The sequence below is a fragment of the Patiria miniata genome, unplaced genomic scaffold (assembly GCF_015706575.1).
Source record: "Patiria miniata isolate m_02_andy unplaced genomic scaffold, ASM1570657v1 HiC_scaffold_29, whole genome shotgun sequence".
NCBI lineage: Eukaryota > Metazoa > Echinodermata > Asteroidea > Valvatida > Asterinidae > Patiria > Patiria miniata.
The window spans coordinates 3504088-3522659 of NW_024037068.1; the positions used below are offsets into that span (position 1 = coordinate 3504088).

Here is an 18572-nt window from a genome sequence, read left to right on the forward strand (position 1 = left end):
AAGTTATGTTGGAGTCTTTGTATTCATCCCCCTCCCAGAAAGAGAATTTTACACTAATACAGTGGAACGCCGCTATAACGAACATCGCGGGTCCCACAGAGAAAAGGTTCGAAATAAGGATCGTTCGGTATAGCGATTTTAAGCTGCCGGTGCTCCGGTGCTCACTTTTTAATAAATGATGCCCTTCATACCTTCACCCTGAAGTTACTGAAAGACAACTTCGAACACGTGCCGACCATTGAATTATTTAATTACACAGTTTTGAGCTTACTACCTACATCGATGGGTGGCTTTCCCCTTTTATGCCTTGGGGAAACAATAGCCACTTGTCGCTCTTCTGTTGACGGTTTTCAACAACAATGTTCGGTTGGTTTTGTACACAAAAATCGGGAGCCAAGGACGATGTTCGGTATAGCCGAATGTTTGGTATAGCGGTGTTCGGTATAGCGACGTTCCACTGTATTGCTTTTTAAGAATTGATGACACACTTTTCACATATTTGTGGTTTTCCCTCTTCACATTTGAAGGGTTGTTAGCAGATGAGCATGAGGACACAAGATGGAGGCAGCGAGGCATCTCAATAGACAGCGATGATTTAGGGGAGGAGCCTATTGGCAGCAGGAGGCGGGCCCAGTGGCGTGCCAATCGAGAGTTGAGCCTTGAAGAGTCCTGGACATCACTCAATCTCTTCAACAAATCTCAGATGGGACGCATCTCGGCTAATGTCAACACTGACATTGCAGGTATATTAAATGTAAAAGTCAAATAAACAAGTGTTGACTGCTTCAAGTGGTACATTTTTCAGATCGAGTTGGGTAAATAAATTTATTCGGGTCAGATCGGGTCACAAAATATCGGGTTGGGGTCGGGTAAAGTACTTTTGGGCCATGGTACAGTACTTTGTGACCATGGTTATGTATTTTGGGACCATGGTAAAGTACTTTGGGAACTTGTTAAAGTACTTTGGACCTTGGTAAAGTACTTTGGACCTTGGTAAAGTACTTTGGGACCTTGGTAAAGTACTTTGGACCTTGGTAAAGTACTTTTGGGCCATGGTAAAGTACTTTGGGACCTTGGTAAAGTACTTTGGACCTTGGTAAAGTACTTTTGGGCCTTGGTAAAGTACTTTGGGACCTTGGTAAAGTACTTTGGGAACTTGATAAAGTACTTTGGACCTTGGTAAAGTACTTTTGGGCCATGGTAAAGTACTTTTGGACCTTGGTAAAGTACTTTAGGGCCCTGGTAAATTACTTTGGGACCGTGGTAAAGTACACTTGGACCTTGGTTAAGTACATTAGGAGTTTGGTAAAGTGCTTTTGGGCCATGGTACATGGTAGAATGTTTCAAAAAATACATTCAGTGGTTTGTTTTTATTCAGGTGATTCACTCGATGAGTACATGACTGGACGGAAGTCAGCGCAGCTAGAAGAAGCAAAAGATGATAGCAGGTACTCTCCACGCGTATATGAAAAATATATATATTTTGACTCTTCATAAAAAAAAGAAATTTCCAAAACTTGCCTTTGTGAAACTGTTGAACCATGGCATATATGTGAGGCGTTCTGGCAAAAATGAGACAAAGTGAGCAGAGGTCGAAATGAGGGTTTGCAGTGAGGTATTAGAAAAGAGAATAAAATTCTCCAAACAATACAGTTTGTTGTACTTCAATTGGACATTTCGTTGACAAGTTATGGCCATTTATAGTTGGCATTTATCACCATGTCAAAAACGTGAAATACTGAGAAAAAGGTCTTTAAACGTTTCAAGTTTGTATTCGTGAATATGTAAGTTGCCGATTGTTTTTCCTTAAAAACACTTGTATCCTATGGTTTTCAAACTATTTCTTTAAAATATGTGTAGTAGACATATCAAAGGTTACAAATATCAATCCATCTGAAAAACAATCAACCCCATTCAGTTTCTTACATTGTTTTCCACTACGGCCTGTGCCCAGTTCCCTCTCATTTTGCCAGAACGCGTCAATATTTGTTTTATATGGAATTGGTTGCACTGCAGTGTACATGGAGTCTATTATATGGGCTAAGGTTAAAGGGAAAATACAACATTTGCAAACATCAAAAAATAAAACTACCAAATCATTTTGAAATACCTTGCTGGACTGTTAGTGAATGACAGTGTAAAGCATCCTGTAAAATCATGGCACCTGGTATACTGTCATTTTCAAGAAAAGTGGTATTTTGGTATCAAGTTGGAAAAAACTGGCTTTTTTTCAAATACTGGCCCCAGTTGACCATCGCACTTGTTTGCAATCGATTACACACCTATGAACGGGTACAAGCCAGCTAGACTGGTTCCCTGACCTTCCAATTCCCCAATGTATGTAAACTGCTCTGTTTCTTCTTAAATGGAGTCAGGGAACCAGACTACAGGAAAATGATTGTTTTTCTTGGTTTTTATAGCATTTTCGAACCCAAAACCTCAAAAAAGTCAGTGTAACTATATTTGCTATATATTTCCAACCCCCTAATTCCATCCATTTCTGAAAATTACAGCAAAAGCAAATGATGTATATTCCCTTTAATACCAACACAGAATATGTCAACGCTGAATGAGTTTCAAATGTTGGTTTTTTTTGCTTACAGTGATGAGTTTGAGATTCCGTTGTTACCAATGGGCCAGAGACTGACCATCAACATCCGCACGACCTGGGGTGACAAACACTACGTTGGTCTCAACGGCATTGAGATATTCAAGAGTGACGGGGAACCAGTCAACATTGTTGAGGTTTGTGTCTAGAAAAAAAAGAGAGGTTTTGTTATAAATCTTCCCATCATGTTTCCATGGAGACAGAGAAAGTATTTGAGAATTTGTGATCAAGTGTGTGTACCTTGATGTTCAGCTCAATACAGGCATGCAACTTTTCTTCGGATCTGCTCATTTTGAGCTTTTTTTTTACTTCTCATGAATGCCATTCCAAATTGAAAAACACTGTACAAAGTCTTGTGTGGTTTGTAGTTTCCTTATTTTTTTCTAGATTCCCAGTTGCATGCCTGTTTACTGCAAAACTGCTTAACTTAACTGTTGTCAACTGTTTATCATGGGTTTAAAAGTGTGTATTTTTTTTTTTTTTGATGTACGTTGTTTTTGAGGACTTTAAAGGGAATATACATCATTGGCTTTTGCTGTAATTTGCAGAAAAGAACTATTTGAGGGGTTAGTATAATAGATCAAATATTGTTACACTGACATGTTTGAAGTTTTGTGTTCGAAAATGCTGGAAAAACCAAGAAAAACAAAACTGTTCAAGTAGTCTGGTTCCCTGACTCCACTAAATATAAAATGGATAAATTTACAGATGAATATTACGGCCGACCACCACTGGAAATTTTTACAAAAATACCATTTTCTTGAAAATGACTTCACACCAGGTGCCATAAGTTTAAAGGATGCTTTAGACTGTTATTTACCAACATCCTATTAAGGTATTTCATAAAAACTTGGTAGTTTTATTTTTCGATGTTTGCAAATGTTGTATATTCCCTTTAATGGATTTGCCAACTTTTAATGATTAAATTGAAGTATTGAGGTATGAATTCATCTCTTTTGTTTATTTTGGTGTCCGTTTTTTGGCCTAAGTTTTCTGTTTCCTCCCCACAGATTTCAGCTGACCCGCCTGACATCAACATCCTGTCCGATTATGGTAATGATCCTCGCGTGGTGTCCAACCTGATCGACGGCGTAAACCGCACCAGGGACGACACGCATATGTGGCTGGCGCCCTACACGCCGGGCGCCAACCACTTCATACATGTGGTCTTTGAGTCCCCGACCAAAGTGGCACTGGTTAGAATATGGGTGAGCTTGATATTTTGGTTGTTATGAAGATGGTAGTTTATGTTTTCAAATGGTATTATCCGTGATGTATTAAATGGTATATTGAAAGGTATTTTTTATTGGTATACAGTGCACTTAATTATTTCATAATATTGTTGATAGTTTGAATGGTACTTTGAATGGTATCAAGTGGTATTTTGAGGAGTGAATATTATGTGAGTGGTTCAATTGCATCTTTTTCTTTAGCCCGCTGCACACGAGAGCTACGTGCTGAGCAAAAAGCCACTCAAGGCCGTTTGCTCAGCACGTAGCTCACAAAATATCCCCGTGTGCGGTGAATATTTGCTGCCTTTTCTGCCTCATGAGCCCACGAGGCAAATATCCATCCTGTTTGATTTTAGAAAAACTCACCGTGTGCGGGCAACCCAAGCTACGTGCTGAGGTAAAAGATTAACTAGCCAATGAAAACACACACTCTGGTCACGTGACTTCAATATGGCGGCCCCCATCAAAGTGTCATCGACTGTATTGTCAGCGATGATATTTTAGAGGACAAGCTGGTTGAGTTGTGTCAAGATTATCCTTGTCTGTCGGTCGCATGATTTTCAAAATGGGGACAAATACCAGCAGGCTTTAGAAGAAATTGCAAACAATATCATAAAATCACCTGACCAGAGTATGTGCTTTCATTGGCTAGTTAATCTTTCCAGCTCAGCACGTAGCTCAGGTTGACCGCACACAGTGAGTTTTTCGCTTCGTGGCAAAAAATCAAACAGGAATCCAAAGTTGCCACACGGCCTCGCGAGGCAGAAAACTCACCAAAAATTCACCGCACACAGGGATATTTTGTGAGCTAGGTGCTGAGCAAACGGCCTCGAATGACTTATTGCTCGGCACGTAGCTCTCGTGTGCGGCGGGCTTTTGTGCATGTTTTTGGTTTTCTTTTGGATTTGCGTTAACTTCTATTGTAACTTCTCGCTTCCGTTTGCTTGTAAAATTGAAATTTGCACCATAACGTTTTATTTTGCAACAGAATTACAACAAGTCTCGCATCCATTCTTTCCGAGGTGCCAGAGACATTGACATCTCATTGGATGGCCAGTATATCTTCAAGGGTGAGATTGAAAGGCAAGTAATTAATGCTTGTTGCTTATCAAGGGAACAGAGATCTCCAACCATGGGAATACAAAAATGCGATGGAATTTGCGTTGGGGTGATGTAAATCAATATTAGGTTTTGCCCTTCACCGACGTATAAGCACTGTATACTCAGTGTGTTACCTCCCGAGTGAATGTTGGAAAAAATCACACAGGTGGGACTCGAACCCACGACCTCCTGCTTTCTAGTGCAGATGTATTACCACTCGACCACTGAGCTTGCGGGATCGGTTGGCTGGTACAAATCTGATGTACATTTAGCAGTGGGTACCGCAATTAAACTATTCATAAGATGGAATTTTGCGTCGGGGTGATGTAAATCAATATTAGGTTTTGCCCTTCACTGACGTATAAAAATGTGACTCAAATATTCGTGAAGTCAAAATAAGTACATCAGTGGTGCTTAGGTTTTATATTGTCTTTCTTTTTTTGCAGGGCTTCAGGTATTACAGAGGGAGAAACGGACAGTTTTGGTGACGTAAGTAAAAAAGTGTTCCGTGCCGGTGTCATATGAAAATCAGGCTCCTTTGAAAATCGGACTCCTTTACCCAATTTACCTATCGCCGTTTGCGAGTAAGCCACGCCCCTTAGACAACCCTATGGAGTTTTTGTACACTAAGTTTGGTTTGTCTCAGATTTTGCACGTTCACTAAATAAGGTCCCCAACTTAGCGAGCGTGTACAAAACATATGAGAGGTCTTCCTAAAAAGTACAAACAAAAGAGGGACAATATGGGTCCTCGATTGCAGGCAAATAGACACTTGTCAGTGTGTGTGCAGGGTAGCTACTTTTACTTCCAAGATGCGCTGGAACTTCGACCAAATGAAATAATTACGTTTGGCTGATAAATATGTGTCAGGTTTAACAAACTGCAATATCTGCCTCTTTTAACTAGTTCTTACTTGTACATTCTATGCAATCTTTGATATCTGTTTCCTTCAGACCATCTTATTCACGGAAGACGAGGACATTCTGGAGTTGATCTCGAGACATGACGAGGCGTATGTCGCTGATGAGGATTGGTTCAGCTCAAGTCAAGATGAAGACGCGACGCCGAGACCCAAGACGGCTGACCAAGGAGAGGTATGTCAAATCTTCTTGGAATCGTTCAATAACTCATCCAATCATGTTCATCTTAGGGTCAGCATTGTATTATTATTTGGGTAATAGAGGTATAATCAAAACGTCAGTGCTGTTCACCTCATCCTTGACCAAGTGGTTCTCCATTGAACATGATCAGTTCTGAGCCCCTTGTGGGTGCTTTCAGATTAGATTGTGTATACAGTGGAGTTACCTAACGTGGCGCACTTCAACGTTTCCCTCGACTTTCCTCATGCAGTGTTGCCAAACCCCTTTGTTGAAAAACTTCTGATTCATTCAGGTAAATACTGGTACTTAAACCATAATAATGCTTGCTGTTGATTGTGAACAATTTCAGTTTCATGAAGTTAAGTCAAAAAATCCACAAACAGTGGTGTGCGGAAATTGGATACAAAAATCGGCCGAGTGTTCCCTAATGTGGTGAACTTGAAAAAAACTCAGTAAAATCTCAAGTTCACATTTAAGAATTCTGATCAACCATTCTCATCTGCACTCACATACCCAACAACAAGTTTGTCAGAAAATTATTTTCTTATTTTGGTGCATTTTCAAATGGTTCATTGTGCACTTCAAAATAAAATTGGAAAATCACGCCAAAATAATCTTTTTCCAACTTCTATTAAGAAAGTATAGAAACATAGCAAATACTGGCTAAGCAAAAACCATGAAAACAGGTTACCAGCCAACATGTCATGCAGTTATTACAATTGACTGGTACTCAGCTGATTTTGCAAATAAATTTGCCAAGCAGTGTCTTCTGTTATTGAAGTTTAGACCAGGGCCCAACTTCAGGCGTCCTCAACTTTGCTTTTGAATGTCTCTCCAAGTGGTCTCCCCCAACTCTCCTGTTGAGGGGGTACTTGGCACGTAGCCCATACCTGAATTGCCCGTGTTGTACACTGTGTGATTTAACCCTGATATGGGACATAGGTTGTGAAAACATCCTAGAGTGTGAAATAGAATACATCCCAAAACTCTCTTCTCTTCCAGGAGCGGCCGATGACCCAGGCTCGGATGTTCCGAGACAAGAAGACCGTCAAGGAAATCATGGCTGACGATGATGAGCCGGGGATGGGTCAGGCAGACTACCAGCAGCATCCAGGATTTTTCCCCGGAGATGAGGCTGAGGAGGGAGATACGCAAACTCCTACTCCTCATATGACTGCCCAAGTCACTGGGACAGGCAGCGACGAAGACGTGGCATTCACTTGTAAACGTACGTTATTTTGATGTGGGTTTTTTTGTCGTCGTTAGTATTTATTGATTGATGGTAATAAAAATCAAGTATTCTCCAAATCACACAAAGCACTGTAGCTCACAAGCCTGAAGAAACCTGTAGGGAGAAAACAAAAGAGAAATTACAGTACAGGGTGAATAAAAAAAAAAACACGAAACCCAAATGTCGGGACTATTGTTTGATTGAAGTTCTGCATGTAGCACTTTCAAAATCTAGGATATGAAAGCCCAATTCATCAGGTTTGTTTTAGTACAAGAATCATTCAAATCACTCATGTACTTTGCAAGTTACAGAATTTTAAACACAACCACCGTTTTAAGGTTCTGTCCACGGATCACAAAAAAGGTGCGCGTTCTTTCAGCAAAACGAAAACAATTCACACACATCCCTATGTGATTTCCTGTCGTTTTGCTGAAAGAACACTTATTTTTTTTGGCGATCCGTGGGCAGAACCTTTAAACGGTGGTTGTGTTTAAAAAATTCCGTAACTTGAAAAGTACATGAGTGATTTGAACAACTCTTGTACTAAAAGAAAGCTTATGAATTGGGCTTTCTTATCCTCCATTTTGAAAATGCTACATGCAGAACTTCCCTAAAACATTGGTCCCAACATTTGGGTTTCATTTTTTTTAATCACCCTGTATTTAGAGGTGGGAGAAACACTCCAGAAGAAAATTCTTGGGAAAACCCATGGAATCAGGTAGGGACTGAAAACCCAATCCATTGTGGACCATGGCGGGAATCGAACCCAAACCATGAGTTCAAAGGCAAGGAAAGGACCAACATAGGGCCTGATTGCTCAGTTGGTGGTAGAGCACCAGAATGGTTTTCCAGAGGTCCTAGGTTCAAATTATGATGAAGCAAGATTGTCTGCAATTTGCAGGAAAATCTGAAATTGGAACAATGGAGCACTATAATTTATAATATCAGCCGCCGTTTCAAACATTTAACAGTTGAAACACTGACCCAGTGTTTCCATTTTTAGATATCTTTTCCGGAGCTAAAGCATTTTAAGATATTCGTGATTCATAGTGAACAGTTTTAACCAGTTCATTTCTTTGCTCAAGTAAATCTTGAAGAAGTAAATTTCGTCAAAATCAGTTCTTAGTTATGTGATGATTTCAGGTTTCATTTCAATTCAGAAGTTGCCCTTTTCTTTCACATGGCAGGTGTTTAGGCCAAAAAAAAAAGTCTCCGGTTTCTGGTATGCGCGCGCGTCGCCGTAGCCATGCGCGTCGGCAAAATGAAAAAAAAATTGTTTCAATGAAAGATGATGTCTCAAAACCGCCAAACTCACTGGTTTGACTGGAATCCTGCTGCTGCACAATTTTAACGTGTTTTTAGATTGGGTTATGTGGCCTCTCTGGACTCCCATATATTTGCGCTAAGTTTAGTCGGGCACCATTTGCAGTCATCAGCCGATATTTGAAGCAAAAATATCAGGTAAAAAAAAAAAAGAAGCCGCGTCGCCGCACCACTTTTTTGGCATGCTCCATACCAGAAACCGGAGACTTTTTTTTTTTGGCCTTAATGGTACTTCATATATTTTCCAGATATGAAACTGAACTTCACCTCTACCTGGGGCGACGTCCACTACCTGGGGTTGACTGGCTTGGACATTCTAGATCCAGAGGGGGAAGCTATCCCAGTCACCATGGCAATGGTGGATGCTAAGCCCAGAGACTTGAATCACCTCCCTGGATACGGAAGGGACGACAGGACATTGGACAAGTTAGTCAATAAATCATTAAAAAAATTGACATTGGTATATTTTACCTGAGCACCGCCTTTTCAAATTGAGAAATTTATTCAGAAACATGGAGGGAAAGTGTCAAGAATAAAAAGGTTTGGAAATGTTTATGTGATATAGGTAAAAGAGGTTAGCAAAAAGATTTACAATTTATTTTAGGTTGTAGCACGTTTATTTAATAAAGAATCCAATTTGCAACGTAAATTTAGAAACTTAAGCCAAAACTTGGTTATAATTACATTTTAATCATTACATGTAGTCAAACTAGGAATACAAAGGTTTTAATAATTGGCATGACATTTTTGTATTGATTTTTTTATTCAATTTTGGAAGAAATTTCCTTTGAAATTTTTGTAGTTATTTTCTACTTCTGTTGGTGAGGATGAAGCTTGTAATCATTAGTCAAAAGTTGGAAGAAAGATTTAATAAGTTCCTGTTTTAATTTTATTTTTCCCCCCATTTAGATTAATCGATGGTGCCAATGTAACCACCAGTGATGAGCACATGTGGTTGATTCCATTCACCGAGGGGGAGGATCACATCGTCACCATTGACTTCGGCAGGGAGGTGCAGACATCAGGACTCAGGATATGGAACTACAATAAGACACCAGAAGACACTTACAGAGGAGTGAGTAGTACAAACTACAAGGGGGAACAGGGTGCAACAATTATTGTTAGAACTTGTCTGAAGCCACATGAAATGCATGCAAATTTATGCAAATTTATGCAAATTGTATGCAAATTGTATGCAAGTCAATGAAATATCATCACTTTTGATTGGTGAACCTCCTGTTTTGTTTTATCACCAGGCTAAGATAGTGCACGTGTACATGGACACTAGACAGATCTCGCCAAGCGAGGGCTACCTGATCAGGAAAGGGCCAGGATACTGCCATTTTGATTTCGCTCAGGAGATCAGCTTCAGTGATTACAAGTCCATGCCCCTGCTCAGCCAGCAGGCGATGTTCGCAAAGGGGGTGCCAGAAGCCCTGAGGTACAGGAAAATATGTTTGTTCATTTGTTTTTATCTTCAAAGGTAGAGTAGATCATTTGCAGCTATCCAAAACTGACCAAATTATTGTTGAAAAGCTTACTTGGTTTAAAGATTGTAATGGCACTAAACTCCCTGTGAAATTATTCTTTCTGGCATGCTGTGATTCTGAAAAAAAAAATAAAAGAAGGCCATTTCCAAAGATGCATCAAGTGACACATTTGTGGAAAGTTACGATAGTCGTTGGTTTGTATTTTGGTGAATCCATGAATTGGTGCACACAAGTGTTGACACGACAAACGTGTGCGCGTGGTTAACGTTGCTATTATTTGTCAGTTAAATGCGTCACATCCTGTAGCTGCAATCGACTGAATGAGAACGTGTCCGGGATGCTAATTTCGGGCGCAATTCAAAACATGACTCGGCAACTTTAATATTGAAGTGAAATCAAGATCCTAGAATATTGTTTTCTTGGAATGTACAGCATTCACTGAGCTAAAACTTCATCAGGTTAGTTGTTAAGCACCCGTCTTTAGATATTGAGCACTTTTTCTGCTTCAAACGAACAAAAATGCAAAAATGACGAATGATCTACCCTACCTTTAAACGGAAGTTTAAGACACCCACATGATGGGCTCTTGACCAATGGAAATCGGTTGACTGTCTTAGGCATTTATGAATGCATAATAAAGGTAATATACACCATTTGCTTGAGCTGTAATTTTCAGAAATGGAAGGATTTGGAGGGTTTATATTCTATAGCAAATATTGTTACACTGACTTTTTTTTAAGTTTTGTGTTCGTAGATGCTGGCAAAACCAAGAAAGACAATCATGTTCTTGTATTCTGGTTCCCTGACCCCACTTAAGATGAAACAGAGCAATTTATTGGGGAATTGTAAGGTCAGGCAACCAAACTAGCCGGCTTGACCCGTTCATAGGTGTGTAAATCGATTGCCAGCAATATGCAGATTAACTTGATATATTAAATTGGGGCAGTATTTGAAAACAAAAAAAACATTTTTTTTCCAATGCTGGTGTGTTGAAATTGATACAAAAAACCCACTTTTCTTGAAAACGATGGCACACCAGGTGCCATGATTTCACGGGATGCTTTAGATTATCATTCACAAACAGTCCAGTAAGGTATTTCATAATAATTGAGTAGTTTTGTTTTTTGATGTTGTATGTTCCCTTTAAAGAACACATTAACAACATATGTTTGTCTTTTATTTCTTTGGTAGGCAAAGTCTAGTTGCAATGGAGGAGCCCAGCCAGGAGTATGTTCCCATGCACATGCCATGTGGATGTATCCTTTGAGAGAATTCGCTCGTGCCTGTGATTTCACTAGCTACATGGCTTTATAAAACCCCTAGCATACCAACTCACATCTTTGTGACAATATATCACTTCAGATTTGTAGGTTTACATGATAAGTTCGCAATAAGAGGAAGTTTGCGGTAGCACCGTGTGACAAATCTCTTTTGTGAGTTTGTGTGGTTCTGAAAAGAACCAGGGGAAACTCAACATTTCGGACTCTGGCTCTGGCCGTGAAGAGAAGTCTCCTGATAATGGGCAGAGCAATAACGTCTGTTGAGTTTCCTCTGGTCTTTTTCAGAACCTCACACACTCACTGAAGAGATTTCTTGTCATGCGCTGCAACCGCAGACTTACTGTTATGACTCGTATCACTGGCTGCTAACGTTTACTACTCAAATGTGCTGCATTTCGACATGATCAACTTCAATGGCGTATTTAGGGTGGACCCATGGTATTTCCCAGCTTTGTTCACTTGCTGCAACAAAGAGAGCCATATATTGTCCAACGGTGACCAATATCATCTGCTTTGAACAGATTCTTTAAAAGTCAAATGGCATGGTCCCCCCCCCTTTTTTATTTCAAGACAGCCGGCTGAACGGAAAAAAATGTGGTTACCCTCTAGCACGGAGAGTCTGTTTGCCCTCCATCAAAATCCTGCATATATGCCACTTGATGAACTTAACCAGATCCAAACTAAAACCAAGAGAGTTGCACATCGTATGAACTATCTTTATTTACTGTGTTCTCAGTCATTAAAAATGTCCAAACCTGACTTTTGTGCAACCTGAATATCTTGGCAAGGTATTTATCAAATTTTGATAAACCTTCAGCATAAATGTAAAAACAAATATCCATTAAAGTTTCTTTGAAAGATGTCTTGGCTGTATATCCACACAGTTTTCCTTGACTGTCATTGATTCAGTTGTTTTCCAGCTGCAGCTGATTTCTACCTGGGGAGATCCATACTACGTTGGTCTGAATGGCCTGGAGTTCTACGATGCAAACGGAGACAAGATAACGCTAACAGAAACAAGTATCCTTGAACGTTCTACCTCAAAAAACCCCCAAAAAACATTATTATTTGCAACACTACCGGAAGAGTGATGCATTATTACAGTTCATGTGCTTAATGCTTTAAGCATTGTTTCAATGTTACTTTCAGAAAATAAACAACGGAATAATTTTTTTTTCAAACGTAATAGCTTTGATAAAATAACTATGTGACTCATTAGTCACCAGTCATTACCTTCAAGTTCGAGTCATGATGGGCGAGTCCGAGTCCGAGTCTTTTGCCGATGTGACTCGAGTCGAGTCCGAGTCACAGAAATTGGGCCTCGAGACGGGACTCGAATCTGAGCCCTGGTTTTACAACACTGACTTAGACAGTTAATGAATATGTACAAGTGGGTCTGTAATCAACTGCTGACATCGTACACTGCTCATTTTATGTGTGAGGCTTGATTTCTGGTTACAGTGAAAGTGCTTTCATTCAAGTTCTAATGAGTAGGCCAAACAGTGAAAACTTCAAACATTGGGCACGTATCGAACAATAATCCTGACTGACTTGTTATATGTATCACATATGATAAAAATTGTTGTTTCTTTGCACAGTTTGAAATTATTTCTTAAGACATGATTTTCTTAACTAATATTCTCATCCAGACATGGCTGCTTATCCCTCTAGTGTCAACGTCTTGGAAGATGTGACAGATGATGTTCGGACTCCAGATAAACTCATCGACGGTATCAACGATACATCAGATGGCAGTCACATGTGGTTAGCACCTATACTCCCTCATGTGGTAAGAAAGGGGATATTGACAATGATACATCATGGTAGTCACATGTGGTTAGCACCTAAATGGGGATATTGACATGATACATCATCGTCGTCATGTGTGGTTAGCACCTATACTACCTTATATGGTAAGGGAGTATACTCTATTATACAAATATTGAATGTTTCGAGTGGTGTGGTAAAACTAGCCTCCCGAGGTGATCCATGGACATTCTATTTTCCCGAGGCAAAGCCGAGGGAAAATAGAATGTTCCATGGATCACCGAGGGAGGCTAGTTTTACTTCACTGTGAGATAAAGCATTCAATATTTGTTTTATAACACTTCAGCCACAGATTCTGCTTGGCTATGATATTTTAAATTATCTAAATCTGAACACAGTTGAAATAACTTCAATTTCAATACAAAATTGGTGGAAAATGTATTTCTCTCTTCCAAACTACCCCTTCACGAAATGTTTGAACCCAACTCTGCGACGCGCTCTCTTTGGAACAATACGCGCTACGCGCAACGCGCACACCAGCATGCATTTACACACAAATACCGCGCCGTGGAAATAGTATTTTGGTTGCTAATGGTATAGTACTTTGGTTGCTATGGGTATAGTACTTTTGGTCGTGCACTGAAAGATAGCAAAAATAGAAAGTATCATGTGACTCGCTCTCGGCCAATCAAGACACAGAATCTGTGGGTGAGGTGTTATAAATTCTACTATACTATACTCCCTTGGTGCATAACAAGGGAGTACAGGTACATTTCATAATAATGTAAACATTTTCCCTGTCTGTTGTTAATTACCCAGATCAACAGGGTTTACATCATCTTTGACCAGCCGGTGGATGTCTCCATGATCAAAGTGTGGAACTACAGCAAGACACCACAGAGAGGCGTCAAGGAATTTGGGGTGAGTTTCTGGAGAGAAAAACCCACAAAATTATGAGCACAATTTCATATACTTGTAAACATATAAAGTGGTATAAAACGGTTCACCAATTTTAGGGGACTTTTGGTAGTTAAAGGTAACATACAACATTTGCTTTTGCTGTAATTTTCATAAATGGATGGATTTGGGGGTTAGTATTTTATAGCAAATATTGTCACACTGACCAGGTTAAAGTTGTGTGTTCATAAATGCTAGAAAAACCAAGAGCCAAAAAATGCTATTCTTGTCGTCTGGTTTCCTCATCCTACGTCAGATGAAGCAGATGAAGCAATTTAAAGACTTCAGGAATTGTCAGGTCAGGGAGCCAGACGAGCTGGCTTGCACCCATTCACGGATATGTAACCGATTGGAAACAAAATGTGGACTTACTCAATTTGGGGCAGTATTTGGGGAAAAAAGTAACTTTTGTTTCCAACGATGGTCGGCTGACCATCGTTGGAAATTGATACAAAAAAATTCCACTCCTCTTAAAAATGACACAACACCAGGTGCCATGATTTCAAAGGATGCTTGAGACTATTATTCATTTACAGTCAAGTAAGCTATTTCATAATATTTGGTAGTTTTGTTTTTTGGATGTTTGCAAATGTTGTATATTTTTAAGGCAGAGTAACAGATAGGTTAATCCAGTTTTGTAGATGTTTGATTAAAACAAATGAAAAATATCCACACAAATGTCTTCCTTCCTTTTCCCGTTCTCCTCAATCAGCTTCTTGTTGATGACCTGCTAGTCTACAATGGCATACTGGGTCAGGTGACGGCAGGCGCCCGAGGCATCCTACCGACCCTTGACCTGCCCACGCCATACCACACCATCATCTTCACCGAGAATGAGCAACTCAGACAGAAAGAAAGACACACGATCATTCAGTAAGATCTCAATCTACTCATTCCTTGGCAAAATTCTTCCTGTATTTGGCACAGTCTGTAGTGTTGACTTTCATTCTATACTTTCAGTTAAGATTGCAGTGTTTGTCACAAGAAAGCAGTTACAGGTTCTATTTTATGATATGGTGCAAAAAGAAGGAACCCACTTTTGACCCGAATTTTAACCTACTTACTTAACTTATTTGAACGTTTTTTTTACAATGTAGCTCTTAAACCATACATGGTGAAGAAATCTTTAAAAAATCGCAAGAATGAGTGTTATTGTACTAATTTGAATACAACTTACCAAAATCACTGTTGTCCACATGTAAGTCTAGTGTAGTGTTTTTTGTCTTCAAATCAAGCTCCAGAGCTCAGTCGAGCGGATGGAATAAAGCTGTCGGTGGACAAACAGGTTTTGTACACGAACAGTTTAAACTACCATATCTCAGAGATAAAATATGCATTTGTAATCATTTTTTTTTGTCATTTATGTTTAAAGATCAATATTTTAATACCATTGAATTGAATTTTTGAAATATTCTCAACAAGAACATGTATGTGAAAGTTACTGTCAAATATGGGTTTCCTTTTTTTTTTACCACCCTGTAGAATAAAAGGTTTTGATTGGGCTTTCAGTAAGTGAAGTATGAAAAATTTAAAACCAGTGGTAACTTGGCTGTTACCTGGAATTCTTTTCAAGCATCCGTGTACACAAGGGACCGAGTTTAGCCCGTTCATTGGTATGATGGGGAAATCATTAATGATACATGGGGTAATCCTATACAATAGCACTCCCCGACTCAAACGTGGCAATAACTGAGTCCGTCAATGAGTCAGTTACTCAACAAGCAACATCTTACTATCCTGTTCTCTTTCAGGCATGAAAAAAATACTTTATTGAAGATAAAAATACTGAAAATCACTGATGCTGGAATCACTTCTCCAGCGGCAAAATTCTGTTTCCAAATGTCTGCTCTGCATTTCTTGCATGTAATCTCACATTTATTTGATATTTTTTCACCTTTTCGCTTCCCTCCCCTTCCTTGAATTCCTTATTCATCTTTTCTCTCTTCTCCCATATTTCCATTATTTTATTCATGCACGCTTTTGCCACACATTTTCTCATTTCCCATGCTCACCCTTTATGCACAACCCTTACCATGAAACCTTTGATTTCCCTATCCATCTTGACATCCCCCCCCCCCATCTACTGGTACATCCCCCAACCACTACCCCCGGAAACCATCCACTACCCCCACCATCTACAACCCCCACCATCCGTCAAAACCCCACCCCCACTATCCATCAAACCCCACCCCCATCATCCATCAAACCCTCACCATCCATTAACCCCCCCCCCACCATTCCTCAAACCCCACCCCTACCATTCATCGAACCCCACCCCACCATCCATCAATCCCCCACCATCTCCATCAAACCCCACCCACCATCCATCAACCCCCCCCCATCCATCCTTCAAACCCCATCCCAACATCCATCAAACCCCCCACCATCCATTAAACCCCCCACCATTCATCAAACCCCGCCCCCACCATCCATCAACCCCCATCCATCCATCCATCCATCAAACCCCACCCCACCATCAATCAACCCCCCACCCTCCATCAAACCCCACCCCCACTATCCAACCCCCACCCCCACCATACACCAAACCCCCAACAAACCCCCACCATCCATCAAAATCCAACCCCACCATCCATCAAACCCCACCCCACCACCCATCAACCCCCCACCCTCCATCCATCAAACCCCACCCCACCATCCATCACCCCCCCCCACCCCCACCATTCATCACCCCAACCCCACCATCCATCAAACCCCACCCCACATCAAACCCCACCCCCCCCTCTCCTTTTCCTCCCCACCCTCCCTTGCCCCTACCCTCATCCAATGCAGTAACAGTCCCCATGACCAGGACGTTAAGATGACCAATGATCACACAGTGATGGCCAGCTCTAGCAATCCCAAGAAACCAACCAACCGGCCTGCAGACCCAGGTAGGGATGTCCACTACATGAGCTAGCTTCACCCTCCCATATGTGCTGGGTTCGAATCCCTCTCGAGTCATCAAAAAGATTAGGTTTTTGGTGCCCACTGACCAATATGGATTACTGTTCTCATATAGCCTTCCCATATGTACTTGGTTCAGATCCAACTCTAGTTATCACATTAAAATTGTTTTTTTTTTCCCTGTTGACTATTTGGGAGGTTTCATTTCAACAGTGTTGCTTTTCTCCACTTTTCCCCTTGTACTAGGTTCGAGTCCTTCTCGAGTCACATGGATTAGGTATAGACAGTGATGAATTCCTTTAACCCTCACATGTGTACAAGGTTCAAATTCTACTCCATTCGTCACATAAAATGTGTTGCAGTGCGCATTATGTTTTGGGGGCTTCACTTGAGCTTGTTGTACGTCAAAAGCTGGATACGCTACTGAGTACGTTCTTGCCTTCCCAGGTGTACTAGGTTCAACTCCCACACTAGGCATCACACAGACTAAGTTGTTGGGCCCTAATGACCAGCATTGGGTTTTATTATGATATCTATGCCACCCTTAACATCCCCTACTCACAAGGTTCGTTTTTATAGTTCAACAATTCATTCAGTGACCTCTTGGAGATGTAAAGGCTGTAAATGGTAGAAGATACACAAAAAAGTCCACGGAATAAAATTTCAAATTGGTCAAAATAGTGATGTACAAGAAATGACAAGCGGACAGCTGTTGGTTCCTGATATACATTTTTAAAAATCAGTATATTCATTAGGAATCCCCGGGTCTCTTTTGCAGCTTTGCGGCCCAAAACCAGCGTGCACGGCTGCGGTGGGTCCGCAACACGAAAAAGGTAGCAGAACAGGAAGGCTAGACAGTGAGGCTGTGGACCAAGGGGTGATGCTTCAGCCGATAGAGATGGGGCTCTTCAGTCCTATTCTACACCAGAATTTGTGAAACTACCCTAAATTCACAAAAACTAACTGTGTGGTTGCTGCACCATTTCTAAGCCCAGGCATACAGTAAGGGCTGGCAAATTCAACAAAACCACCCCAGCAGTCAAAATCGATAGAGTGTCCGGTTTGAACAGTTGAGCGCTCCCTGCCTAGCTACATGGATTGACTGTTTGTGATTGACTGTATAACTTGATAGAGCAGTGGTCCGACGGTAGGCGATTGATAAGCCAGCTGTGCCTACTGGTTACCGGCTTTTGTCTGTTGATGGAATTGGACTAGTAACAGTGCTTATCAGAAATGCGATCGGACTGTTGGTGACCAGCCTGTGTATAAAGACATAGCAGGGGAACAGGATTGATTTTTTGACTGTCTGTGACTATTCAGACAGCAGGAGGGTTCGAAAGTGTCACTACCTGTGTTATGTGGTTTGTTTGGTCCTGAAATTTACTTTAAAAGTATAAAAGTCAAAGGGGACACACAGAAAAGTGATAGGAGTTTTTGCCATGTGCTATGAGCCACAAAGAACAAAAATGGTAAAGGTTTGCTTTGTGATTAATGATATTTATGTATTGTACATCCGAAACACATTTGTGTTTGTGGCACTGTACACAGAAATATGTAAGACAGATGGTTAACTACAGAA

General features: G+C 40.6%; 1 protein-coding gene across 1 annotated transcript in view; it reads left to right on the forward strand.

Moving 5' to 3' along the window:
- Positions 1-17885, forward strand: part of LOC119735777 (katanin-interacting protein-like) — a 42500-nt gene extending 24615 nt beyond the window's left edge. The window contains exons 23-40 of the mRNA XM_038209700.1: positions 528-743; positions 1379-1448; positions 2604-2745; positions 3619-3816; positions 4829-4923; positions 5388-5430; positions 5895-6035; positions 7044-7269; positions 8844-9021; positions 9505-9670; positions 9852-10036; positions 11277-11341; positions 12275-12385; positions 13015-13154; positions 13952-14053; positions 14802-14962; positions 16880-16980; positions 17772-17885. Coding sequence (XP_038065628.1) covers positions 528-743; positions 1379-1448; positions 2604-2745; positions 3619-3816; positions 4829-4923; positions 5388-5430; positions 5895-6035; positions 7044-7269; positions 8844-9021; positions 9505-9670; positions 9852-10036; positions 11277-11341; positions 12275-12385; positions 13015-13154; positions 13952-14053; positions 14802-14962; positions 16880-16980; positions 17772-17830 — 2399 coding nt within the window. The 3' untranslated portion in view covers positions 17831-17885. The remainder of the gene's footprint in view (positions 1-527; positions 744-1378; positions 1449-2603; positions 2746-3618; positions 3817-4828; positions 4924-5387; positions 5431-5894; positions 6036-7043; positions 7270-8843; positions 9022-9504; positions 9671-9851; positions 10037-11276; positions 11342-12274; positions 12386-13014; positions 13155-13951; positions 14054-14801; positions 14963-16879; positions 16981-17771) is intronic.
- Positions 17886-18572: the final 687 nt, after the last annotated feature.